This window comes from Stylophora pistillata, chromosome 14 (genome assembly GCF_964205215.1).
Source record: "Stylophora pistillata chromosome 14, jaStyPist1.2, whole genome shotgun sequence".
Taxonomy (NCBI): domain Eukaryota; kingdom Metazoa; phylum Cnidaria; class Anthozoa; order Scleractinia; family Pocilloporidae; genus Stylophora; species Stylophora pistillata.
The window spans coordinates 7,669,879-7,693,117 of NC_142532.1; the positions used below are offsets into that span (position 1 = coordinate 7,669,879).

Here is a 23,239-nt window from a genome sequence, read left to right on the forward strand (position 1 = left end):
CGTCATATAAGGAACCGCTCGACCAATCAGATTGCTGGAAACTCTTTGCTCAGTTCTGAAATTATACTAATCCTTATGAATCCTAGGCTACACTGACGGAATAAGCCAAAAGGTTATCTTGTTAACAATATCAAATAGAGGATGAAAAACTTGCATTTGCTCCATATAGTTTGTAGTCCACACCAACGGATACACTTGTCAGCGACACAGCAATGAAACCAACCAAAATACCGATGATGACCACACCCGCCAATGTCCAAATTATAGCCACGATCCTGCCCACGTTTGATAAGGGAGTGCGATCTCCATAACTATAAATGATACAACAAAGAGTTACTTTTACTCCATTCACTTCCGGAAGATTAGCAGGCTCAAAGAGCTCGCATAAGTACGTGGAAAAACGTGATTTTACTGAAGCTTCAGATCAGCGGAGGATCCAGGTTTTTTTCGATAGAGGGGGGTTCCAGACTGTTATTCAGAAAACATAGATTTTTTTTTAAGACAAATAAATATTGTATAATTTATACTGTTTGGTAACATGCGACCCTGTCGCTGCAAGAGGTGAAAAACCCGTTGGGTCTGATGGGAAGGGGGATTCCGGAACCCCTGGACACTCTCCTGGTGCGCCTCTGCAGGATACACAAAAATAGAGCTTAGAGCAGGAAGGGAGGGTAAAGCTATCGAAAGAAAAATGATAAGTAACCTTCACTTGGACCCTGACCATGATCTGACCTGAGAGAAAGTTTACCCAGGCGCGAAATGGAGTGAACCCAAAAAAAAGGAAGACGTAAGTTTTGAACATATTCTCAGGGCGATTCCACCATATTTGTTTTTAGATCACCCTCATTTGTCGGAAATGGTAAGAGGATCCTGAAATAACCAATACTGTTTCATTATTTTTTCTCACGTCCTGAGTATACTATGCGGTGTCTATGCTGTTCGTTCTGTACAAAAGCAATCAAGCAACTTCCCCAGCGACCAGAAACGTTGTGTCTAAAAACAACTTCAGCCTATGAGGCATAGCAGTCTCTTAGCTGTCCCCCCTTCTTCACTATACTATCCTACAAGAATAAATGTATATATAAGGTATAAAAATACTTTCCGCACTTTTCGACGATACATACCCTACAGTTGTCATGGAAACGTACGCCCACCAAAATCCTTCCCAAATTCCGGAGAAGAACGAGCGAGGAAAGTGTTCGGTGTTCTGTGCCTGATCCTGAAAATAAAGAATGCTCTTTATAAATGAAATGAAAAAGCTTAAACAACCGTTCGAACTTCTTCTCATGTTGTGTCTTGTTCTTTTGTATAGTTCTTAGTAAAACCTGGTAGGAAAGTTACGCTAACAAGGAAGCATAATAACTAAGACCGTACTTTTGTTTCGAGGAAAATAGTTTTGAAATACTTTTTCAAACTCTGTTCGAAATTAAAAATGCCTCCCGCAGTAGGGCAGAGGTGACTAACGTGAAAACGGGAAACCTATGTTATCATATAGATCGAGAAATTATTCGCGTTGAGGCCTATATTAATGTAGATCTTAGTGATTTCCGAAAAACCATCACTGTTCTAGTTTTCATGGCGTGACGAATTTTTATGGGGAGTAAGGAGTGTATTGTAGCTACTTGCTAAAAATATTCAAAATCAGACAAGACCTTTGGACCGAAGTCCACGTTAATGCTTTGAAGAAGTGAGCTAAAATCAACAGAATGCACTTCAACTGGGTATCGTAAAACATAAACGCACACACGGTAATTACCACAGGTAATCAGAAAAAACAAGGAACCAATGAGGGTTTTAAGTAAACATATTTTAAAAGCACCCTTGAGTGCGGATAAAAGCGCGCGAAAACGCCGGTAACCGTGGCCCGATTGGTTTTAGATGTGCTTATGATTGACTGAGCGGGGTGGGGAGGGAAGCACGAAGTGAGTTTCAAAGATTAATGTTATGAGTAACACAAATCAAAAGGCAAAACGAAGCGCGATCGATGCAATTCAGACTTTTTCACCAATTAACTATAAATCGGTCTGTTACCTTTTGACAACATTTAGTCTAAACTTAAAACCCATTTATTTAGGCAGTTGTAGTTTTTCTCTCATTGATTTTTCCTTAGTTTTTTTAATTCACTTTAATTCTTAATTGATTACATTTTTCTATCACTATCATTGTAAAGCGCTGCTAGATCTTTGAGAAGCGTTGCGCTATATAAGCTATGTATTGTATTGTATTTTATTACACGACTTGGGCAGTCAGAGGGCCAATAACTAAAATCAACCAATCAAAATGCTCTATTGCCGGTAAATATTCTCTCAGTATTGGACCGGGCGCTGTCCCGAATGGTCCTGAATGATACCGCACTTGTGTCCCTTTGAACTTCAGTCGTATAATAAATCTCTTATTAACCAAGCTTGCTCGGGACCGTACTGGAAGAATATCAGCCCTCGGTCTTTTTTATACGGACCTCGCTGCGCTCGGTCCGTACTGTCAAGACCTCGGGCCGATATTCTCCCAGTACGACCCTCGCGCTTGGTTAATAAGATATATGTATTGTATTGTATTGTATTGTTACCTACCAGAGCCCACATCATAAATCCAAAGATATAAGCCAGTAAGATCCCCAGTAGAGCCAACGGCCAGCAGGCGAAAACAGCATGTACCAGAGATGTAGGAGTCTTGTTACCATAATTGGTATTTATTACGTAAGCAATCCCGGGGGATTCCACTATCCCCGTGTAGCCAAACTCATGTCTGAAGTTGTCCTGTAACTTGTATCCGTACACAGGGAAAGTCAAGTCAGTTGCGTGGAGTATGTTCAACCTCAGAGCTTCTTCCGTGTGTTGCAAAGCACGTTCTTCTTGTCCGTTGAATTCAAAGTCGACGTAAGACTCTCCGTGAGTCTTGCAGGTCTGGCAGCAGGTGACTGCCATGTCGTCTACAAAGCGTGGCAGAAGGCCTCCTGGTCGTTGCGTCGTTGATTTTGACGGGGTAACATAAGGATCAAGTACCATCCAGTTCGTTGTTAGACGCTCCCTGCATCGGCAAGTTTCTGAGAAAAGAGACGCTTTGATATGTCTTACACGTATCTGTCTTCAGCTTGTCTTAAACTTGACTTTTCTTCTGGTTAAAATAGGGTGTTATTGTTCCAGTTTCCTTGGGACTCGGAAAAGAGGCATCTAAGTTCAGTGATCCGTATTTACTGCGCCTATTGTAGTAGCATAAGGCGAGTAATAGTCCAATTTCCACCGCATAAAGCGGTTATTAGTTGAATTTCCACGGTACAAAGCGGTTATTAACCCATTCCCATAGCATAGAGCGTCTAAGAGTGCCATCAACGTTACTATTACTCCTCCGATGATAGTCCCTCCCAGTCCAAATAAGAGATAACCCTGATTTCTTCACCATTTATGAGAGCTAAATCCCAACATTAGATCGGGAGAGCTTGGGCCTAATTTACCAGATTAAAACATGAAGAAGAAATACCGTTGATATCAATTAAACATAATTTACCTGCAAAAAGGACTTCACTGGGCCCATCCCCTTTGACTGTTAGTCCAGTTATCTCGATAAGATAGACAGTGAAGCTCTCCAGCCCTGTGAGCGTGGTGGATACAGTTCCTGGGGGAAGGATCACTTCCCTAGGGGTTTCCTCGTAAGGGTATTCCCCCATTTCTATCGCCTCGTAACGTATCCTGTATCCAGTGAGAATTCCGTTGAGTAAGTGATTTGGAATGTGTGTCCAACTGAGTGGGATTGTATTAGTAGTCCATGTACTGACAGCTCTTACGTTAAGGGGTGCAACATCAGGAACTGTAAATCAGAAAAGAGGCAGATCTCGGTGTAAGCATATTTGAAAATTTCAGTCTTCCTCCCCACTAGATTGAAATCTTATAAATCCTAAAACGCTAATTCTATTTGAAGATCAACTTATATATACTGATTCCTGTCAGATTTCTGACAGCCGCCTGATGATTGCTTCCCATGAAGCATGAAACTCAGAGTAGCGAATAAATGACCGAATAACCAACTCTTGGATTATAATTCATCGCTCCAGTTCAGCTATTGAGCACTTTTAAGTTGATGAGGATTTCAACCCATTCCTATATATATATATATTTATTAAAAACTGGATCATTGGATAATGCAATTCAAGACTTTTTATTGGCTTAGCCATTATGGTATATCAGCCAATATACCATAATCTACAAATATGGTAAGCGTACGCGTCAGCTTAAAATCAAAAGGGAGCTAAAAAATCCAGTTTCTTCTTACAAAATAATAATTTCTTGGGGGCGTTTTTAATAAAACAATTATTCCACTCGCGCTTGTTGGATATGAGATGATTATAGCCAACGAGGCGCGTAGCGCCGAGTTGGCTATCTATCATCTCATCTCCAACGCGCGCTCGTGGTATAATTGTTAAATATATATAAGCGAAATAGGCAACGTAGGATCCATGACAGTGCTCGACAATGAAGGAGCGATTACAGTAGCAAATGGACTACGTGATCACGTAGACTATGTGATCACGTTGCTGAGTTAGAGTTAACCGCCACGATGCCTCAGTGTGTATGGAGTTTAACTGATGAGTGGATCAACTTTTGTTGGTCTACGAAACAGGCTGTATTAAAATCCATATGTGCGTCACTTGAGTAGTCCATTTGCTACTATATATATATATTCCTATATATTCCTATATACATATATTCTATGAAACAATTGCAAGAGCTTCCTGTGTATTTAATTATATTCACATCACTACTTGAATAACCACTGTTAGTTGCCACACTTAATTGATTTGCTTCGATGCAATTGTCCATTTCGCAACAAAGAAACAAATTAGCTTGGTATGGAATGAACTCAGAATCCTTCGTAGTAAAATCGGATTTACCTTGGGCATTATTGAATTTTCTCCTTTATCATAACCGCCTTCAAACGCAGGTAACCACAAGTTACCAATTCGCAGATGGTTTTATTGCTGCTACCGAGGGTAGTTCGACACCTTTTTGTATCGACCAATAAAATGTAAGAGCGAATTAAGGGATGACTGAGCGAGAACATTTTATCACCTCCATCAAGCGGGACAAGCAAAGTTGCAGCGGGTGGGGTGGGTACTCAATAAAAGAAAACGGTCTCACAGCTTGAACTACAATCCTACGGCCTGTATTCAGACCTTAATATTTATCACAAGACGTACCATCTTGATCTGTCATGATAGCTGTGCTAGTTGGTACACCATCCCCTTTACTTGTGTACGCCAAAACGGTTATGTTGTACAATGTGAACTTCTTTAGTCCCGTGATACTTAGCGAGCGTTCAAAAGGTGGTATGTCTTCTGTCACAACGGGAGCGTTTTGCTGTGGTTCTGTGTAATTAATTTTGTATCCTCTGATTATCCCATTTTTGTAACCATTGGGCACTTCATTCCAGCTTACATGAATGGATGTTGAATGAGGTGTCCCGACCACCACGTCCACTGGTGCTCGGCCAGGTGCTGCATTTAAAATGTTAAGTACAAATAAGAAGAAGAAGAAGAAGAAAACAAAAAACAGGATCAATGTGCGACTATCCATGACAAACTGCAAACAAGAAGTAGCAGAATTACCTGGTTCAAGTCAAGTGTCACTACCTGATTTTAAATCTTTAAAGAGATGAAGATGAAGTATCTTCATAGAGCTTTACGATTAGTTTATACTCGCATAAAAAGTAGAATTACAAAGCAACCAAAGAAATATTGCCTGTGCTAACTGAGTAGAGAGGTACAGCTTATCAATACATCAAATGGGTAAGCGGAACATTAACTTGCGAGTTCTTTATGGATGCTTTCCCCGCTAGTGACAAGTTTCCTGCAGAAACTCACTTGATCAGCATCTTTGCTGATATTCTGGAGTGTCACAGAAAATAGGCTTTTTTAGGAAGCAGAGATTCTCTTTGCCTCGTGCCAGTCTCAAATACATTGCAATGCTTCTTGGCTTGAAAAAAAAGGTTTGACCGAGTCTTGAAAACTACATTTACTTACTGTCTTCGTCTGTCGAAATATTAACTTTCTCGCTGCTCACTCCGTCTTTGTTCGTTCTTGCCACAACGTACACAGAGTAGTTTGTGAACTTGTATAGATCAACCAACTCCACTTCTAAAGTGTTGCGGTCTACTGTCACATTTCTTAGAGATCGTATAAAGTAGGTTTCTTTTTCGATGTAATACACGCGGTAAGCCCTCAAAATGCCTCTTAGACCCTGCGTGCTTATTGGCTGCCACGTGACACGAAGACTTGTTGAGCTTGTGTTAAACGCGGTGACGTTTGATGGAGCAACACGCGGAGCTGCAATTGAAATTAATCACATTCACCATGCTTCTTCTAGCCTGTTTTTGCTATTCAACGGGAAGTAACCTGGTCAATTTGGCTCCAATCGTCAACGAGTTTTCTGAGCCCAGTTGTCAGAGCAGATCTAACAGTTGAGGTTAAAATTCCTCAATCCTTAATCAACACGCATATTCTCCAAACTGGGATATGTATACATATATATGCATTCGCTTTACATTCCCTAAGGTCCTCGTAAGGAGAATTGCTTTAACAATCAACAGCTACTTTAGTGATTGTTTCGTCTATTCTCGTAACTTTAATGTGTGATTTAGGGGTGATACTGTATGGAGAAATAAGATGATATGATAGCATCGACAAGAATCAGTTGATCGATCAATCGATCAATCAATCCAACAGCCAGTCAGTCAGTAAGTCGATGAGTCACCCTTTCAGACAATCAGTCAATGAGTGAGACAGTGATTCAGTGGGTCAGTGAGTTAGAGATTCAGCTTGGGATCCAGTCAGTCAGTCAATCTGTAAGACAGTGGACTAATCAATCAGACAAACGTAGCACAACAACCTAATCAGTGATCAAATAAAATAGATTTGGAAGCTTAACCAACAAGCGTAGGAAACAAATCCTGTCAAGTCTCCGCCATCATGTGTTGTTTTTCTTGGTGTGAATTATTCGTTTTGCCGTCAATGTGGCCAGGAAAATGTCAGAAACAACAGCAATAACAAAAGTACCACGTGAGTTATGATATTCTTACTATTTACGATTTATTTATTCAGTTTACAGAAACTTGCGAGGGATCTGAATGAGAGAGCAAAGTGCAAAGGGCTAGGGAGCATGCGTGTGATTTGGTTTGTTAATGGTGTCCAGCTCTCGTGCTACAATAAAAAAAAAAGGTAGGCAGGGAAAAAAATATCTTGCATTCCTGTAAAATAGAGAGTAGAAAAGTCTGTTGTTACGTACCTTCTTCGTCAGTTATTCCTCGTGCCGTTTCACTCCAGGGACCATTTCCTTTTACATTGAACGCGCGAACCTGGACGCTATAATTTGTCCAGATGTCCAGTCCTCCCAAGATCGTCAGCATATCAGAGCCATAAACACTAACATTTTTGATAAATTCACCAGTGATGTTGCTTATGGAGACCCAGTAACCCAATATGTAGCCATTTCTATCCTCTTCAGCGACTGGAAGCCACTTAACTGTTATCGCTGTCGTGTTAGCAGGAAGAGTTGACAGGTTGACAGGTGCACCTTCTGGGACTAAAATGAAATGAGCAAACGATTCTCACTCCGTTTTCTATCGGCCAGAACTGGCCATTCAGACCGCCTGTTTGTTAATGAAACACGGGGTTATCTCTCAGAAATAAAAAGAAAATCTGGCTCTCCCACCCACGCTATGGCGTGCTAGAAAGGGTACACCGTGGTTCAAAATAATTTTCAGCCGTCTTAGCATCGAAAAACGTGAGACAGTAAAACTTTACCACGCGTCACGCGATTGCGCGAGGAAAAGGATTTTGCTATTTATTTCCCAGGGGTATGAAAGAGGGAGAAAAGCAGAAGATAATAAGAATTTAATTCCTCTCCAGTCCCTCCTTCTACTATCTTTTCGTTTCGTATCCATGAGAAGAGTAATGCTTAATTTCCATCTTTTTCGTATCAAAGCTTTTCAAGGGTTTAAATGAGTGTCATAAAACCAAAACCAAAGTAATCACGACTACCAATAAGAGCAAAGGTTAACGGCATCACTAACCAATGAGAACTCAAAGTGCTAACAGGCAACCTGCTCAAAGCGCGGGAAAACGCCAGTGACTAACCTGGCATTGGTTTTAGTTTTGCATTTTGATTGGTTGAGATGGTGGTGCGAGTTTCCTAGACCAATTACAGAGCGAAGTAAGCCAAAACCAAAGGAACCCAGAGTCACCCTTGATACTCCGGCATTTGAAAACTTCCCTTTGCCTCGAATAAAGTCAACTTACCATCCTCATCTGTCATGCAGAACACAGGATGCGAAATGTTTCCTTCTCCAACGATTGTATATGCTAAGACTCGAATCTCGTAATTCGTGAAGAATTCTAAACCTGTTATTTCTACTTCAAGGAGACGTGCGCACATTGAAATATTTTTTAATTGTTCAAAAGGTTTGTTTGCCTCTCTGTAAAGTATAAGATATCCCAAAACTATGCCATTCGCGTGATCGTCAGGGACAGGAAGCCACGTGACGTTGATGGCAGTGGAACTTGTGTTGAAGGCAGTCACATTCGTTGGTGACCTACTGGGAACTGAACACAATGAGAAGTTTCCCATTTAGTTAAATTAAACTTGATGTATCAAATGTAACAGAGAAGAAATAGATATAAGATTAAAAAAAAACCTTGCCGCCGAAGCAACCGTTTTCTATGAAACAAGACAGTTCTCTCCTCATGCTACTCTACCATACACTTTTTATTAACAAGATCAAACTGTATTACAATCTGAACTACATTAAACTTCGAATGAATAAATCTGAAACTGCATGCACGAATACCACGGGTTAATTATTCCTAGCGACTCAGTTAACATATTGCATAATACATATTATTTTGCGATGAGTTCTCTGTGCGTATTCCACATTCCCCACATGCATATTGTAACAGCGATCAATCTAAAGACTGAGAAGTCAACATAAATTTCTTGGCTTGGTAAGACCACTTAACGAGTCGCGTAATTACACGTAGAAAACATCTCGCTGTAAAGGGAATTTATTTGTTGATATCCGATTACTGGGAGACTTCATTTGAATCATCGTCGTTTGTTATGTGCTATTACGAATCAAGAGAGAATAGTTCCCTAGAGACCATATTATTTTCATCTCCACCCTCAAAATGTGCATATATTAATTTGCAACAACTGATCTTAGGAGAAATCTAGCCACTCTGAAATTGTCTTTAAATGTACTTTAACACTCTCATGTTACAGACAAACGGCCAGGTTAAGGTTCCAAAGAAATATTTAAAATGGCGGAGTCCGTGGTCGAGGTTTTAATTCATTTGAGAGCAATTTTCAAGCGATCAGTTTACTCTTGAGATTTACAAAGCACCATCAGCGTTATAAATTTGTAGATGCTTTTTTACGTGGAAAAGCAAATTATCTGTGGACGTGGGCAAGCGTAAACACCTGTAAAGAACGCAAGACTCTCCCGGTGAAAAATAAACGGGGTAGTTAAGAGCAAAAGTTGCCTCTGGGACTGTCACGCATTGCTTCTCGAGTTTACCATGTTTTTCTTGGGAAAGAAGCGACTGGGAGGGTAGATACCCATCCGAAATAAGAAGCTATTTCATCGATGGTAAACCCTCAGTATTCCGTCAGGTTTCCCTAAAATTCATTAGTGCCCCTTTTTTTTTCTCCGGAATGAAAAATGGTGCATTGGTTTGGCCTTGTTACTGTAAATATAGGCCCCTATTTAAACCAGCTTCAGAGAAAAACTGGGCCAACTTTTCTATAAATCGCAAATAAATAGTAAATAAATAGATCTTACCATCTTGTGCTGTAGTAAGATTCACTTCGTCGCTTGGCACTCCATAGTCAACAGTATATGCCATGACCTGTATTGTGTACGTCGTGTACTTTTTCAATCCACTCAACTCGTAGCTCTGCGAGGAAGGGTCACTGATAGCCCGTCTTTTTCGACCACTTGTGACAGGTATGGAGATGTTTTGACGCGTGACATGCGGAGAATTTGTGACAAAGTAGGTAATGACGTAGGCACGCAGGACACCGTTAATGTGCAGAGGGTCAACTGGTTTCCAGTCTAGTGTCAGAGACGTGGAACTTGGAACCACGCCTGTGACGTTTGAAGGTGGTTCACTTGGAGCTGAAAAGACGAATGGGGAAACTACATTTTTTACTCTATTAACACACGAGATGCAACCATCCGTAATTTTATTTTAAGCTGTTGGGGAGTAAGCTAATGTCTTACGTTTTGGGTGGATCCACAGAGTAGGCATTTCTAGATTATGCTAGCATAATTTTTGGCATAATTTGAGCAAACTGGCATAATTTCTGCCAAGTAGCAATGCTAGCGTAATTTGCGCATTTTGATAATTATCAGATCATTTTTGATGCCATTATTTGATAATTTTTGTCTCTAGTCCCGAGCACGTGGTGACCTTAATCGATATTTAAAGTTTTTGTTAAACTAGTAGCATTTGTAGTTCACTGTGAAGCCCTGAGCCCGGGTCTAACCTGAACCACATGTTTATTTGAAATTCATTGTGGATTTGTTGCGTTTCTTTCCTGTAGACGAACGGCTTCTAGTTAAAAAATATATATTTTGGACTTATTTGCATTTTTTCAAAGAGCATAATTTAAAGAAACGGTGGCATAATTTGGAAAGAAGAGCATAATGTTAGCATAATTTGGCCAAAAAAAAAAAGCAATGCTATTAGCATAATATGCCACTTTTACTAGCATAATCTATAAATGCCTACCACAGAGTGGATCCAGGGGTGTGGATCCAGGGGCGTGGATGCTCCCTCCTCCAGGAGGACCGGTAGGTTTTTTTTTTCACTCTTTTTGGCTGACACCTGACCACTACTGAAAGGAGGGGCGGGGGAGGAGAATTAGGGTTGATCATGTTTTCCCGCTTGTTTTACCTTTGCGTTATCTTAAACTCTGTAATTTTCACTTAGCTCATTTTCTTTTCAAATTACATTGGTTGTTAGTCAATGATGCTCAATCGAAAAGCACCTAAAACATTTCTCTCGAAAGATGGAAACGTCACTCCTCCCCACCGTGTGCCACGCATCTCCTACATTTTGAGCTATGAGAAGTTGATGTTAGATTAAATAAATTCCCCTGTATGGTATTTTACTTTCCTCTTGTCACATTTCGTTTGAAAAGTCAATTGATATTTCAAGGAAAAAGTTTGTTTTGACCACAACTTAATTATATCACTACTAGAATGAGAAGGGTTAACATACGTCTACATACCAGCCTCTTTGGTCTTGACCACAATGACTTCACTAGCGTTACCCAGTCCCTTGCTGTTGAATGGAACTATACGTGCTTCATACTCAGTGTATGGGAAAAGATTTTCAATATTTGCCTGATCAAGAGAATATACGGTTATATTCTTTGTTATATTTCTCAGTTTGTCAAACAGTAGAATATGATATCCCAGAATCAGTCCATTTGCCTTGTCATTAGTTAGCGGTTTCCAGGAGAGTGTCAGGCCTGTAGCAGATGAAGCCGCTGGAGTTATATTTTGCGGGCTTCCCTCGGGCGCTGAAATGAAAATATGGAAGATTAAGATTATTGACAATTTTACTTTACAAAGTATATCATAATGGAATCTTTTCTTTTTTTTTTTTACAAACAGCTTACTTAGACAGTTTAAAATGGTAGGTTCTATTAGGCATAGGTTCTATCGTTATGTAAAAAATAAAACAAAAAAAAAAAAAAAAAAAAACTCTGAATATGAATTTCAATGTTCAATCTACAAGGCTTTATAAAAACATTTAAGTTGACGTTGACAATATCATTAACTTATATATTCAATCTATTTGAGGGTTAATCATGTCGAGCAGCCTATAGCATTTTATTTCATTTCAACATAAATAGCATGACGTAACACCTCTCGCTCCAAGCTCTTAGAGATTCTTGGACGGTCTAAAAAAAGTATGCCTTGTAACTCGAACGGGTTGCTGTTTCCTGCGAAGTTCACACAAGGGTTAGCCTCGGTATGATGTCCGGGGAAATTAAACTATAGCCAGACAGCGGAGAAACTGACTTTGTTGACGTAAAGGAGTTCGAAATGACGTGGAGAAGGATTTTCTTGGGCGAGAATTATCGAGTGGATCATTTGCATACAGACTTTTGCAAATAGTCTGGGGATACAGACCTTCGTTTCCATCCGAGACTAAAAGCAATGTCAAAGGAACTGACATACCCTAGGCAATCCCATGAATCCCCTCATTTTCTCTTGCTTATACTTACCGTCTTCGTCCGTAAAAACAGTTATTTTGTGAGTGGATTGTGTAAATCCTTTCTTGGTCACACCGGCTACACTGATGCTGTATGCTGTGTACTCCTGCAGATTGGTCTGATGGTGAGTTATCTTGGTGGTGTTTTCACAATTTCCTAATATGGCGGTAATCGTCTCGTTCTCGCTTGAGTTGTCAGCGGTTGACAGGATCAATTCAAATGCTATTATTGGCTCATTTGATTCATTTAAGGGGACTGGGTATAACGTGACCAGGATACTTGTGGAGCTTGTGTTGTGCGCTGTGAGGTTCGTTAGAGGCTGGCGTGGAACTAAATTACAGTATAAAGGGGGTAAGTTTCTAAAGAAACTGTGGTGCGGCTTCGGTATGGGGTATTACAAGATGTGGCTGTAACATTTTCCCACCAAAACATAAAACACACACAACCCACAATTCCTCTTTTAGCTCTGGGTGTTGCGGGGATTCTCTTTTATTCACAAGGGAAATTAAAGTACATTTACTACTGGCTCTTGACGGAAATTTCAGGTTAATTACAGCGTTGAACAGGTTTCTTAAACCCTGTTCATCTCAGTGGAGAGAGGCTATCGGTATTTATCTGTGAAAATTTCTAGCCTGGTTTGAGGACTTGGTAACTAGCCTGTAAACATATTGAAATATTTACTAAAGGAATGTGGTGAAGTGAGATCCGGGAACCGAGCCTGCCCAGTCAGGTCCAGCCTCGTAATAGCAATATAATAGCAATATAATAGCAATATAATAGCAATATAATAGCAAATCAATGCATCCCCGGTTTCTGTTTTGCGACGTTCGCTGGAAAATTGACTTTTAAGAAGGACAGCAGAAGTATCCGTCTTAAAGGAAGAAATTTGAGGGTGAGCACGAGAATTAAAAGTTTCTTTAAAAAATTCAAAGAATCTTTTCTCGAAGGGCCCAGACGCACTTGATAAATTTTTGTTTATTTTGTCATCAGTTCAAATTCAAACCTTACCGTTCTTCTCAGTAATGGCTTCCACTGATGCAAAAGGCCCTGCTCCTTTCACTGTGAAACCTCTGACACTGATGCGGTAGGGATTGTCCATTTCAAGATTTGTTGCCTCACACCAGTACACACCACAAGATTCCATCCTCTTCCAAACAGGCGGCAAAACTATTTTTCTGTACCAAGCCTCGTAACCGAGGATGATGCCGTTTCTTCCTTCAACAGGGACTGGATCCCAGCGGACAATGATGCTGCTGGAATTGATCACTTGCGCAGCTACATTAGACGGGGGAAGGGTCGGAACTAGCAAGGAAAACACGAGAAGCCTGATATTATTTCTGCCTCCGTTTCTATAGGTGGCAATCTATAGTTGCCCACCATAAGTGCAGGACTAACAATAGAGCACATAATTGTCAAAAGAGCTGCGTGTAAATTCATTCACTTGGTTTCTTAGGCTTCTAAAAATCTACAAAGGAAGTCAAAATCCTTGGCACAGTTGTTAAAAGCATATCCTAGATCTAACATAAAGCACAACAGACCAGTAATTGCCAATTCAGGCGTGTATACAGAACCTTCCTCCCTCCTCTCAAACAATGTTGGTGAACCTAAACAGTCACCACGTCTTGGTGAAGTTTACAAAGTGCACAAAATTCAATATCGTCTGGAGGTAAATGGGTGGGGGAGAAAAGATTTGATTTTTATGAATATCACGTTGTCCAAAAACCTCCTTTGTCGGTATACCTTGGGCTGTTACAAGAATAAAATATCCTTGAAAGATGTCCCTTTATCATTTTCTTGTAATATTGTGTCCCTGAAAGTTCACCTGTACGACTTTCGGTATGCAAAAAAAAAAAAAAAAAATCTAGCGAAATTCATGTCTCGCAAAACATAAAGGAAACCTTATGTGGGAATTTAAAGTACACGTATATAGGTGGTGTTAGTTTTTACCGGTCATGTTAAATCGTAGACTGCAGACTACAGATTGCAGACTACAGACCGCAGACTGCAGACTACAGACTGCAGAACATGCAGACTGTGCAGACTGTATTTCTTTTATTTTTTCAGTTTATTTTACTTTTTTTTTAACTCAGGCTACCTAGCAATAATTTGGACGAAATCCCAGGCTCAAAGTTATCAAACATGTGGTGAGATGGAGATCGACGAGGAAAGGTTGTATTTGAATTTTCCTCTGTGCTGAGATGAATTTTAGTTTTGTCATATACTTTTGTTAACTCTTTATTTCTGTGGAAGATGGAAACCAGTTACTCTGATTTAGAGGTAAGAAATGGGCTGCGTGGACGAAGTAAATAATTACCAGGATCCTCACAACACGACCCAAAAAACTTTAAAGTAAATAAAGTGCTGCAAGCTAAAATCGACTTTTGCTCGGAAAGAAGATCGTGCCCATACACTTGCACGCCATTTTTCTGATAGGACATTGCCATAAAGATGAAACATTGATTCATATATTTCGTGGAAGCTCCTCTAAATAGGACTTTTAATTAAAAATTAATGACAAATAAGTATACATATAATCATGGGTATACCGTATCGAAGGGTGAATTAGTGAGGAAAAAAATTCCTCCGTCTGCACGGTCTGCAGAGTCTGCACGGTCTGCAGAGTCTGCACGGTCTGCAGAGTCTGCACGGTCTGGAGAGTCTGCACGGTCTGCAGAGTCTGCACGGTCTGCAGAGTCTGCACGGTCTGCAGAGTCTGCACGGTCTGCAGAGTCTGCACGGTCTGCAGAGTCTGCACGGTCTGCAGAGTCTGCACGGTCTGCAGAGTCTGTACGGTCTGCACAGTCTGTACGGTCTGGAGAGTCTGCACGGTCTGCAGAGTCTGCACGGTCTGGAGAGTCTGCACGGTCTGCAGAGTCTGCACGGTCTGCAGAGTCTGCACGGTCTGCAGAGTCTGCACGGTCTGCACAGTCTGCACGGTCTGCACAGTCTGTACGGTCTGCACAGTCTGTACGGTCTGCACAGTCTGTACGGTCTGCACAGTCTGCACGGTCTGCACAGTCTGTACGGTCTGCAGAGTCTGCACGGTCTGCAGAGTCTGCACGGTCTGCAGAGTCTGCACGGTCTGCACAGTCTGTACGGTCTGCACAGTCTGTACGGTCTGCACAGTCTGTACGGTCTGCAGTCTGCGTTTCAACATGACCGAGTTGAAAAATCGTCAAATGAGTGGCTTACGTTTCATACATCAAGACTTATCTTGTTCTCAACAAATTTCCACTTACCATCCTCATCTGTCATGGCATAAACTGGATCACTGACTGGTCCTAACTTGTCCTCCCATGTAAAACCAAGAATACGAATACTGAAGTTGGTAAAAATCTGTAGATTTGTCAGAACCGTTTGATTCATGCCCCCACACAGGACAGTACTCTGCAAGGAGCTGTTTCCATTGTTTACCTCATTGAAGACGACCCTGTATCCTATTATGACCCCACCAACCTGGTCAGCGGGAATTTTAGTCCATGTGACCTGAAGACTCGTAGAGTTTAACTTGAATGCAGCAATGTTAGTGGGAGACTGTGTAGGAGCTTTGAAAGAATCAAAAATCAGAGTTTAGAAGGCAATGATTGGTGACACGCAACCGAGGCAAACAAAATGAATCTTGTCAGAATCTTGAAAGGGTAATTTCTTTTAATGGTAATGACAAACACTGACTCAAAAATTATGCCCCTGCGGTTCATTTTATGTTTTAAGAACCCAACTTCAAATCAAATTCATCAGATAGCACGCAAGCTGCTTTCCTTATGTAAGCTTTCTCTTACCTGTGTACTTATGCTATGAAATTCTACTTCTTCAGTATAGGTAGAAACGTGGACTGCGCATGGCTATCACATACCTAGTGGTGCGGTCCAAATAGACAAAGGCTCACTCATTTTCCCGTCGCCCTCCAAAGTGAAGCTCCGAGCGGTGATCAAATACTTCGTGTAGGGCACCAAATTCTGTATCACGTAAAAGGTATCGCCGGTTGTTCTCAGAATCACTTTACTCTCATTACCAAGAGTTGTGTCCTGATAAAATAGTTCATAACCTTGGAATATTCCATGGTTAAGTTCTGTTGGTCCGTTCCACATGATATTCAAGTCGATTGAACGTTCCTTGATGAAACTTTGAGCATGAAGACTTACCGCGGTTATGAATACTAAGAAATAAAAAGAGCATGCAGTTAGTAAAGACAATTCTTGTTCTTGTCAAAACCCACTAAACTATTTTCAAATGGATAATCTTTCGTAGAGGTGCAATATTCTTCGGTGACAAGGTGACGCCACATTTTGGCGTAGTTGTTCTCATGGTGGTGTTTGTCATATTTTGGACTTTGGCAACGAAAGTTTTCAATAATTAAACTATAGTAGCGACTTGTTACCGGGTAAAAAGTCTTAATAACTTATCCGGGTCAACCAAAATTGACAAATACTTTTTTTGTTAACGATGTCTTACGAATGAATACAACAGGGGAAATAGCGCATAGTTTACCATCAAACCTTGACTTGATGTACTCTATCTAGTTTTTCTGGCACGCATCCAAACATTTATAGATGAGCTTTTGAATAAAAGCATAAGACTTACTGTCATTGGCTTCAAGATTATTAATCTGGTATGGAGTTGTTGAGAGCCAGTTTATGAACGGTTCTACTGCACTGTACCCTCTGTCGGTAAAATGTAAAGCAAACTCGCAACCTGCTGCTCCCGAAGCCTCCCTGTTAAAATGTAAGTAGGAAGCTTCCATTTTGCAAGTATATTGGTGAAAATAGCTTAGTTGTGTAAACGAAATTCATGGAAAATAATATTTTGTACGAACTCTAACACATTTCCTAGCAATTTTCTGCCCGAAATGTTCTTGGTTCGGCTTGTTCTGGTATGTTCTCAAGATATCTTTTCTTCTCTTTTGTAATCTTTTAGAGGAAAAAACCTTTCTTTAAAGATGGAGGGAGACTTCAATTATGATCTTACTTACAACTTCGTTTCCGGGCTCCTTCATGGAGCAGGAAGGAAAGGGAACCTGGGAACAATGATCACTGTTGGATTGATTTTTGGGACGAGGTATCTAGATCTCAGTCTGATTCCAATTTTACAACTACAACACCCGTAGAAATTTAAGCTGTCTAAAAAATATATTGATCTAAGATAGAAGTGTCCGCATAATGAACACCGTGTAGATTTTTTTTGTAACTGTAGGGCACATCTCAATAAAAAGTCATCTCCGTACTTAATAAGCATAATTGTGTCGATAGACGGTCTGTTAAAAACTTGTCTGAATGATTCAACTTACCAGTATTTGTAAACAGTAACACTGCGATAGCCTGGCTTGTTATGATACAGTGATTGCATCTGAAATGAGTAGTGTTTTTATTTTTTCAACTTAATCTAAGCCCTTCTTCGAACCTTAACAGCATTTGTTTATACAATGTAGTTATGATGTTTTTTGCAGTCGAACGTCTCAAGAGCCACCATTTCGCATCACATCCCTTCCTTCTCCCATACCTTCCCCGCTAGGTGCGCCATTTTGCAGTGAAAGCAGAAGTGAAACGCTCCTGTACGGTGGCCCATAGGGGAAATGACACATTTTTTATCGCGCGATAAATGAAAAATAACGCGCGATAAACGAAAAATTATCGCGCGATAAATGGAGATTATTGCGCGATAAACGAAAATTATCGCGCTATAACAATTAACAATTATTGGACGAGGTTGTGCAAATTATCGTGATTTGTCTGTGGCGAGCAGGTCAATTATTTGCTGAAGCCGATGGCTGAGGCAAATAATTAATCTGCGAGACACTGAAAAATCACGATATTTTGCGATAACCGAGTTCAATAATTGTTTTATCACTCGATCACCGAGTTTTTTTTCAATTTTTTAGGGGAAGCGGCAGGCGAGATTGTTTTCAATTTTTTAGGGGAAGCGGCAAGCGCGCACTGCTGCCAGAAATCAAATGGTTTCCTTCTCAGTTAAATAATTTATTGCTTTCCTAGTATTATCGCTATTCTTTTGATCAAGTAATGATTTCAACTCCCTCTCTGGCAGCTCGCGGAAGCGATCGCGATCTGCCATTTCACACAAGAGCGACCACAATAGCGTGGTTACTACTGCGCATGAGCAGAATATCATTTGCAGCAAAAACGGAGTTAGACGGTAGTACGCATGAGCAGACCATTATTTGTAGGCAGTTATTTGCAGGTCAAGTGGTGGGCTCTCAGCCGATGAAAATGGGGGAAAAAATTTATCGAATGATAATATAAATTATGTTGCGATGATTTCTTATTTATCACGCGATAATCTACGATTAAAAAAAAAAAAAAATGGTGGCATGTCCCCTATGGGCCACCGTACTCCTGTGATAAAATGTTCCATTTTTCGTAAACTGTGCGCATAATTCTTTAAACTTGACATAGAAACTGACAAATTTTTGTCACTGCCGATATGCGATGACTACGTTTCACGGCCAATCATTTTGTCAAACATTTGGTTTCACGGTCTAGTCAACGCAGGCGTTCTAGAAGTTTTGTTTTGTTAAGGTAACAGTACTTCCCTTTGGAGAGAAAAACGGGAAATTAGAAATAAAAAATCAAACGATTACGGTTATTGTTTTATAGCACTTTTCAATTGTTTGCAGATCATGCATTGGTTTTGCTTTACTTCCCCCATCCAGAAAAATCGCTCTCCTCTCTTAACTAATCGGATGCAAATTTAATTTCAATCACGATATAGTCACCCACGTTTTCCTGCTCTTTCAACGGTTTACTTGTTTGGATTTGAGTTTTCATTGCCTCTTTAAGATGTTAGAGAGATTTAGTTCTGCGTCTACGTGAAATGTGAACGGTAAGAGGGACCACGTGACCTTGTTTTTCCCGCCATTTTTTCACGTTTGCCGGTTGCGCTTTGCCGTTTGTACGTGGAAGTAATTTGTTTCGCGTTTGCCGTGTACGTAAGGTTTTTTTTTCAATTTTCCTCTCTCACAGAGTAGAAGTTGATTGCCGGAAAAAGGGCACCAAAACTATTCTTTGTAAGTTATACAAGGGCGCCTCAAATCCATCATGCCGGTTAGCTCACGCGAAGCTGAAGCAGCAAGGTTCACCTTATATTACACGAAACGTGAAACGGCAAGCTGACATTTGCCGTTTCACGTAAAAGCGGTGCTAAATCTCTCTATCTTCCTTTTCATCGGATTGGCCTTTGTGATTCCTTTGATTTTTGTTTTACGACACTCAATCGAAGATTGCTCCATCGTGTCTCTCATGAAATCATGGTGCAGTGGACAGAGGGAGAACCGGTTTTATATTGTTCATTTGAACATGACCAAAGTAAAGCGCGCACTCTGATTGGTCAACTAAGCATCCACCATTTGCCCATGGGTGTACGCTGCTGACGTGAGCAAACGCAAAGACTAGTTTTCCGCGCGCACTTGTTCTTCCTGGTCACGTAAGATTTGTTAAATAAAAGGAAACTGTTTTGCTACATGTATCAATGTTATGTTATAAAACAAATGGTAAACGCCACAGTGTACTCTATTGAGTTACTCAAGAAGCTAGAGCCGCTCTCGGCAATCTCCTCGCGCGACTCTTATGCTTCTTTCGTGCTGAGCAACCTCCCGCGTGTATCCATAGCTTAATAGTGTATGCTGCGGTGTTTACCATTTGTTAAATGTTTTCATTAAATTCTGGCGAGATCTTTTTGACCTTAACTTTCTACCGGAGAACCAAGTTAAACCTGAAATGCTTACGCAAGTAATTTCCAGCATAGCTTAACCTATCATATCAGTACGCATATTCTCTTCACTCTTCTCTATACATTTCGTAAAGTGCCGACAAGGAAAGTCTATTTAACAATCAAGAGCTTTTTCAGTTGGTGATCATTTCCTTTTTTCTCGTGACCTTAATGTTTGATTCAGGGATGATATTATAACGAAAAATTAAATAATAAAGGGTTATTTATCTGATGAGTGAATTCTTACTTGATTTGTCATTGCTTTCGTCCAGTTTTTATAAGTCTCTGATTCGTGGTCCAGTAGGTTTGCTTTCCAAGCACGACCCGTCAAATGAAGGTTAGCGAGAAGCAATAAGTTAGCATCTCCTGAAAAAAAGATGGTATGATTTTTTCAAAACTAGTTATGAGCAGTTTTTATATGAATCACAGTACAGCGGAGCACGCAGCGCGGGCGCAGCGAGGCCTCACACTTACAAATTGCTACACGTGGTAAATTCATGTTTTATCCTTTCAGACGCTATTGATTTTGAAGGTGTTTGAGTTGAAATGCGTTGTTAATTGGAATCTTGATGACCCCAATTTTGAAGTAAATGTGGTGCATAAACCCGTGAATAGCGGAAAAGAATTTTATAAATATATATATCTTATTAGACGTTTTGTTGTGTAGTATCGCTGAGTATTTTTACGAGTTGTGCCGTATTTTGACGAGCCGGTAGGGCGAGTCAAAATACAAATAACGAGTAAAAATACTCAGCGATACTAAACAACAAAACGTCTTATAAGTTATTTATTATTCAACACGCCAAACTGTTATTTCAGTGCGGGCGAATTTCGCGGATATTTATTTACGGGGAGTGCGTGACAGAAGTATGCGAAGGGGAACGGAATTGGCGCGTTGTCGTGTTGCTGTTTCTATTTCTTCAATAAAAGAAGAAATTTCCAGGTCGTCAGCTATTTTTCTTCGTTCGATTCATCTAATAAACTTGGATGTATATTTGCCAGCCATTCTGACTCTTCGTCGTCGGACTGATATGATTCAAACTGTCGGCCATTTTTTTTTTGTAACTCTTCGAGAAAACCTGTTTAACCGGTACTCTGGAGTACAAATACCGCGTGATATTTATACTCGTCTATGGCGTTATTTGTACTCTACGAAGTGTAGTTGGATAATAAGAGCCCTTATTGCTGCATGTGTGTGTTCAGGTGGGTAAGGCGATATTCTACCATTTGTTTACACTGCAAAACATGTGTTAGTCTATTGCACTCTTCAGAAGAAAGAGAGTAGGCTACTGATATTCTTTTTGATCCGAATAATTTTCAGAATCAAGTGTTCATTGGTTGACTGTGGTAATTTTGGTGTGAATTTCTTTTTTTTAGAGAAGAGTCGTCCAGTTGATTTTACTCAATCAGACTGAACAGTCAACTGATAAATCCTTTTGACTTTCAGAAATCATCACTTCTCCGTACAATAAGAACGCCAGACGTGTTGCGATTATGTGCAAGATTCTCTGAATTCATTTAGAGCTCAGAAAAAGAAGAATTAAATATCATGACTTCAGAGTAAAGGGATGGCAAAAAAAAAAAAAAAGAAAAACCCGTAGCAACGAAGTAAAAGTAAGATTGAATTTTGTTTCAGCTTCAATGAAAAAAAAAGTAGAAAATCAGAGTCAATTTGGTAAACGAATCACTTCGGTGCCAGCTTCTTGGTTAATCACATTTGACGATAAGATAAAAGGAGTGTTTTAAAAACATGAACAGAATGTTACCTTTGTAGTAATCATACGCTGTGGCAATATCTGCACTGGTCAGGCTTCTGTACCAAATGATTATTTCATCGAAAGCTGCTTCAGGAAGCTGACCTTGAGGATCTCCGATAGACATCCGGGTCGCATCGCTAACACCAAAGCTCCCATCACTGCAACCTTCGAAAGCAAAGTCTTCGACTTCTCCTCCATTTAGGAAAACCTTTATATTTCCTAAATCGTCGGTGGAAGTGTAACTTAACGTATAGTGTGTCCATATCTCTTTTGGCGTTGGAAAGACAACTTTACAATTTTTGTTGGAACTAACAATCTGGAAAGCCACTTGAGGAGAACTAGAATCTGTTTGAAACATTTTGTGACCTGTATAGCTACCACTGCTCGAATCAAGAAAAACTTGTCTTGAATCTTTGTGTCTATACCACAGCCAAAGCATAAGTGTGAACCCATTTGTGCACTGAGAGGTGTTAAACAGACATTCGTTAGGTGGGAGACCTTCATTCAGTGTAAAGGCGCTGCTGCCTCCATAAACCTTCACAGCTTTGCCTCTTATTCCTTTTATTGTGGTAGCATTAACTGGGGCGACGCCATAGTCAGATCCCATAACGTTGTAAATGTTCCTGTAGTTATCCATAGTCCAGTAAAAAGCAGCTGATTCGAGCAGTTGGTCAATCGGTAAAGGCGAAAATCCTGAAAGAGAGAAGAAAACATCGAGCATTCTCATCTTGGTACTGGGTTATGGATGAGGAAGCGGGGGGGAGGGGAGGGGGGTATGGCGTGTATGTGAAAACGTTTTGGAATCAATTTTATTCTAGGTGCATTTGAGCCTTATAATTATATGACCTGGATCGCTCCCAGCACTGATGGTTTTGGGTCATTACTGATTCAGTTTAGATTCTTCGCTAGCTAACACTCGTAAGGAAACGGATTTTGTAAGCTATCTTTTAGAGGTCTAGCCTTGACTTCAGAATTTGTAGTTTAAATCAATACAGCATAAATATCGAAAAAAGGGGGGAAATAGGCAGTTCCAGTGAAGTAATAAGACAAGAAAAAGGTGGATTTACAGAAGTAACATGACGACGATTTGCCTTCGAACAGTCTTGTGTATGCGGTCGGGAGCCCCCTAAGTAACTCCTCGATGATTAGAGGAGGCTCTTAACTACATATTAATCATAAAGAAGATAGATGTTGATAAAGTCGTGATACAGTTAAGGGAACATAAAGTTAAATTAAACGTGTTTTATACGGGCTGTGGTGTTGCTATGACTGAATGGTCTGTCAAGATGATTAAACTTGTAAGTAATAGTTTGTTATTTAGAGTGCTTAATAAAGACTTTTATTATTCATTACTCTTTAAAGGAAAAAAACAAAATTGTGATAATTTAATTCAGTAAAAAAATTGGTGTTTAAAAAAACGAAACTGTTGTGAGCCACTCTACTAGAGGACAAAAAGTTTATATAGTTTTGTTTTAAAATTGAAGAACACCA

At 40.1% G+C, this 23,239-nt stretch overlaps 1 protein-coding gene across 1 annotated transcript in view; it reads right to left on the reverse strand.

The window, feature by feature from the left end:
• LOC111329506 (uncharacterized) overlaps nt 1-23,239 on the reverse strand; it is a 50,630-nt gene that overhangs the window by 5,024 nt on the left and 22,367 nt on the right. Inside the window, exons 24-41 of the mRNA XM_088746050.1 lie at nt 21,758-22,441; nt 20,239-20,357; nt 17,557-17,615; nt 16,854-16,984; nt 16,126-16,428; nt 15,512-15,817; nt 13,281-13,574; nt 12,285-12,602; nt 11,280-11,573; nt 9,826-10,161; nt 8,288-8,590; nt 7,275-7,571; nt 6,014-6,316; nt 5,192-5,488; nt 3,505-3,804; nt 2,571-3,043; nt 1,125-1,219; nt 155-311 (exon numbers count right to left, since the gene is read on the reverse strand). Of these exons, the coding sequence (XP_088602176.1) occupies nt 155-311; nt 1,125-1,219; nt 2,571-3,043; nt 3,505-3,804; nt 5,192-5,488; nt 6,014-6,316; nt 7,275-7,571; nt 8,288-8,590; nt 9,826-10,161; nt 11,280-11,573; nt 12,285-12,602; nt 13,281-13,574; nt 15,512-15,817; nt 16,126-16,428; nt 16,854-16,984; nt 17,557-17,615; nt 20,239-20,357; nt 21,758-22,441 (5,069 nt within the window). The remainder of the gene's footprint in view (nt 1-154; nt 312-1,124; nt 1,220-2,570; nt 3,044-3,504; nt 3,805-5,191; nt 5,489-6,013; nt 6,317-7,274; nt 7,572-8,287; nt 8,591-9,825; nt 10,162-11,279; nt 11,574-12,284; nt 12,603-13,280; nt 13,575-15,511; nt 15,818-16,125; nt 16,429-16,853; nt 16,985-17,556; nt 17,616-20,238; nt 20,358-21,757; nt 22,442-23,239) is intronic.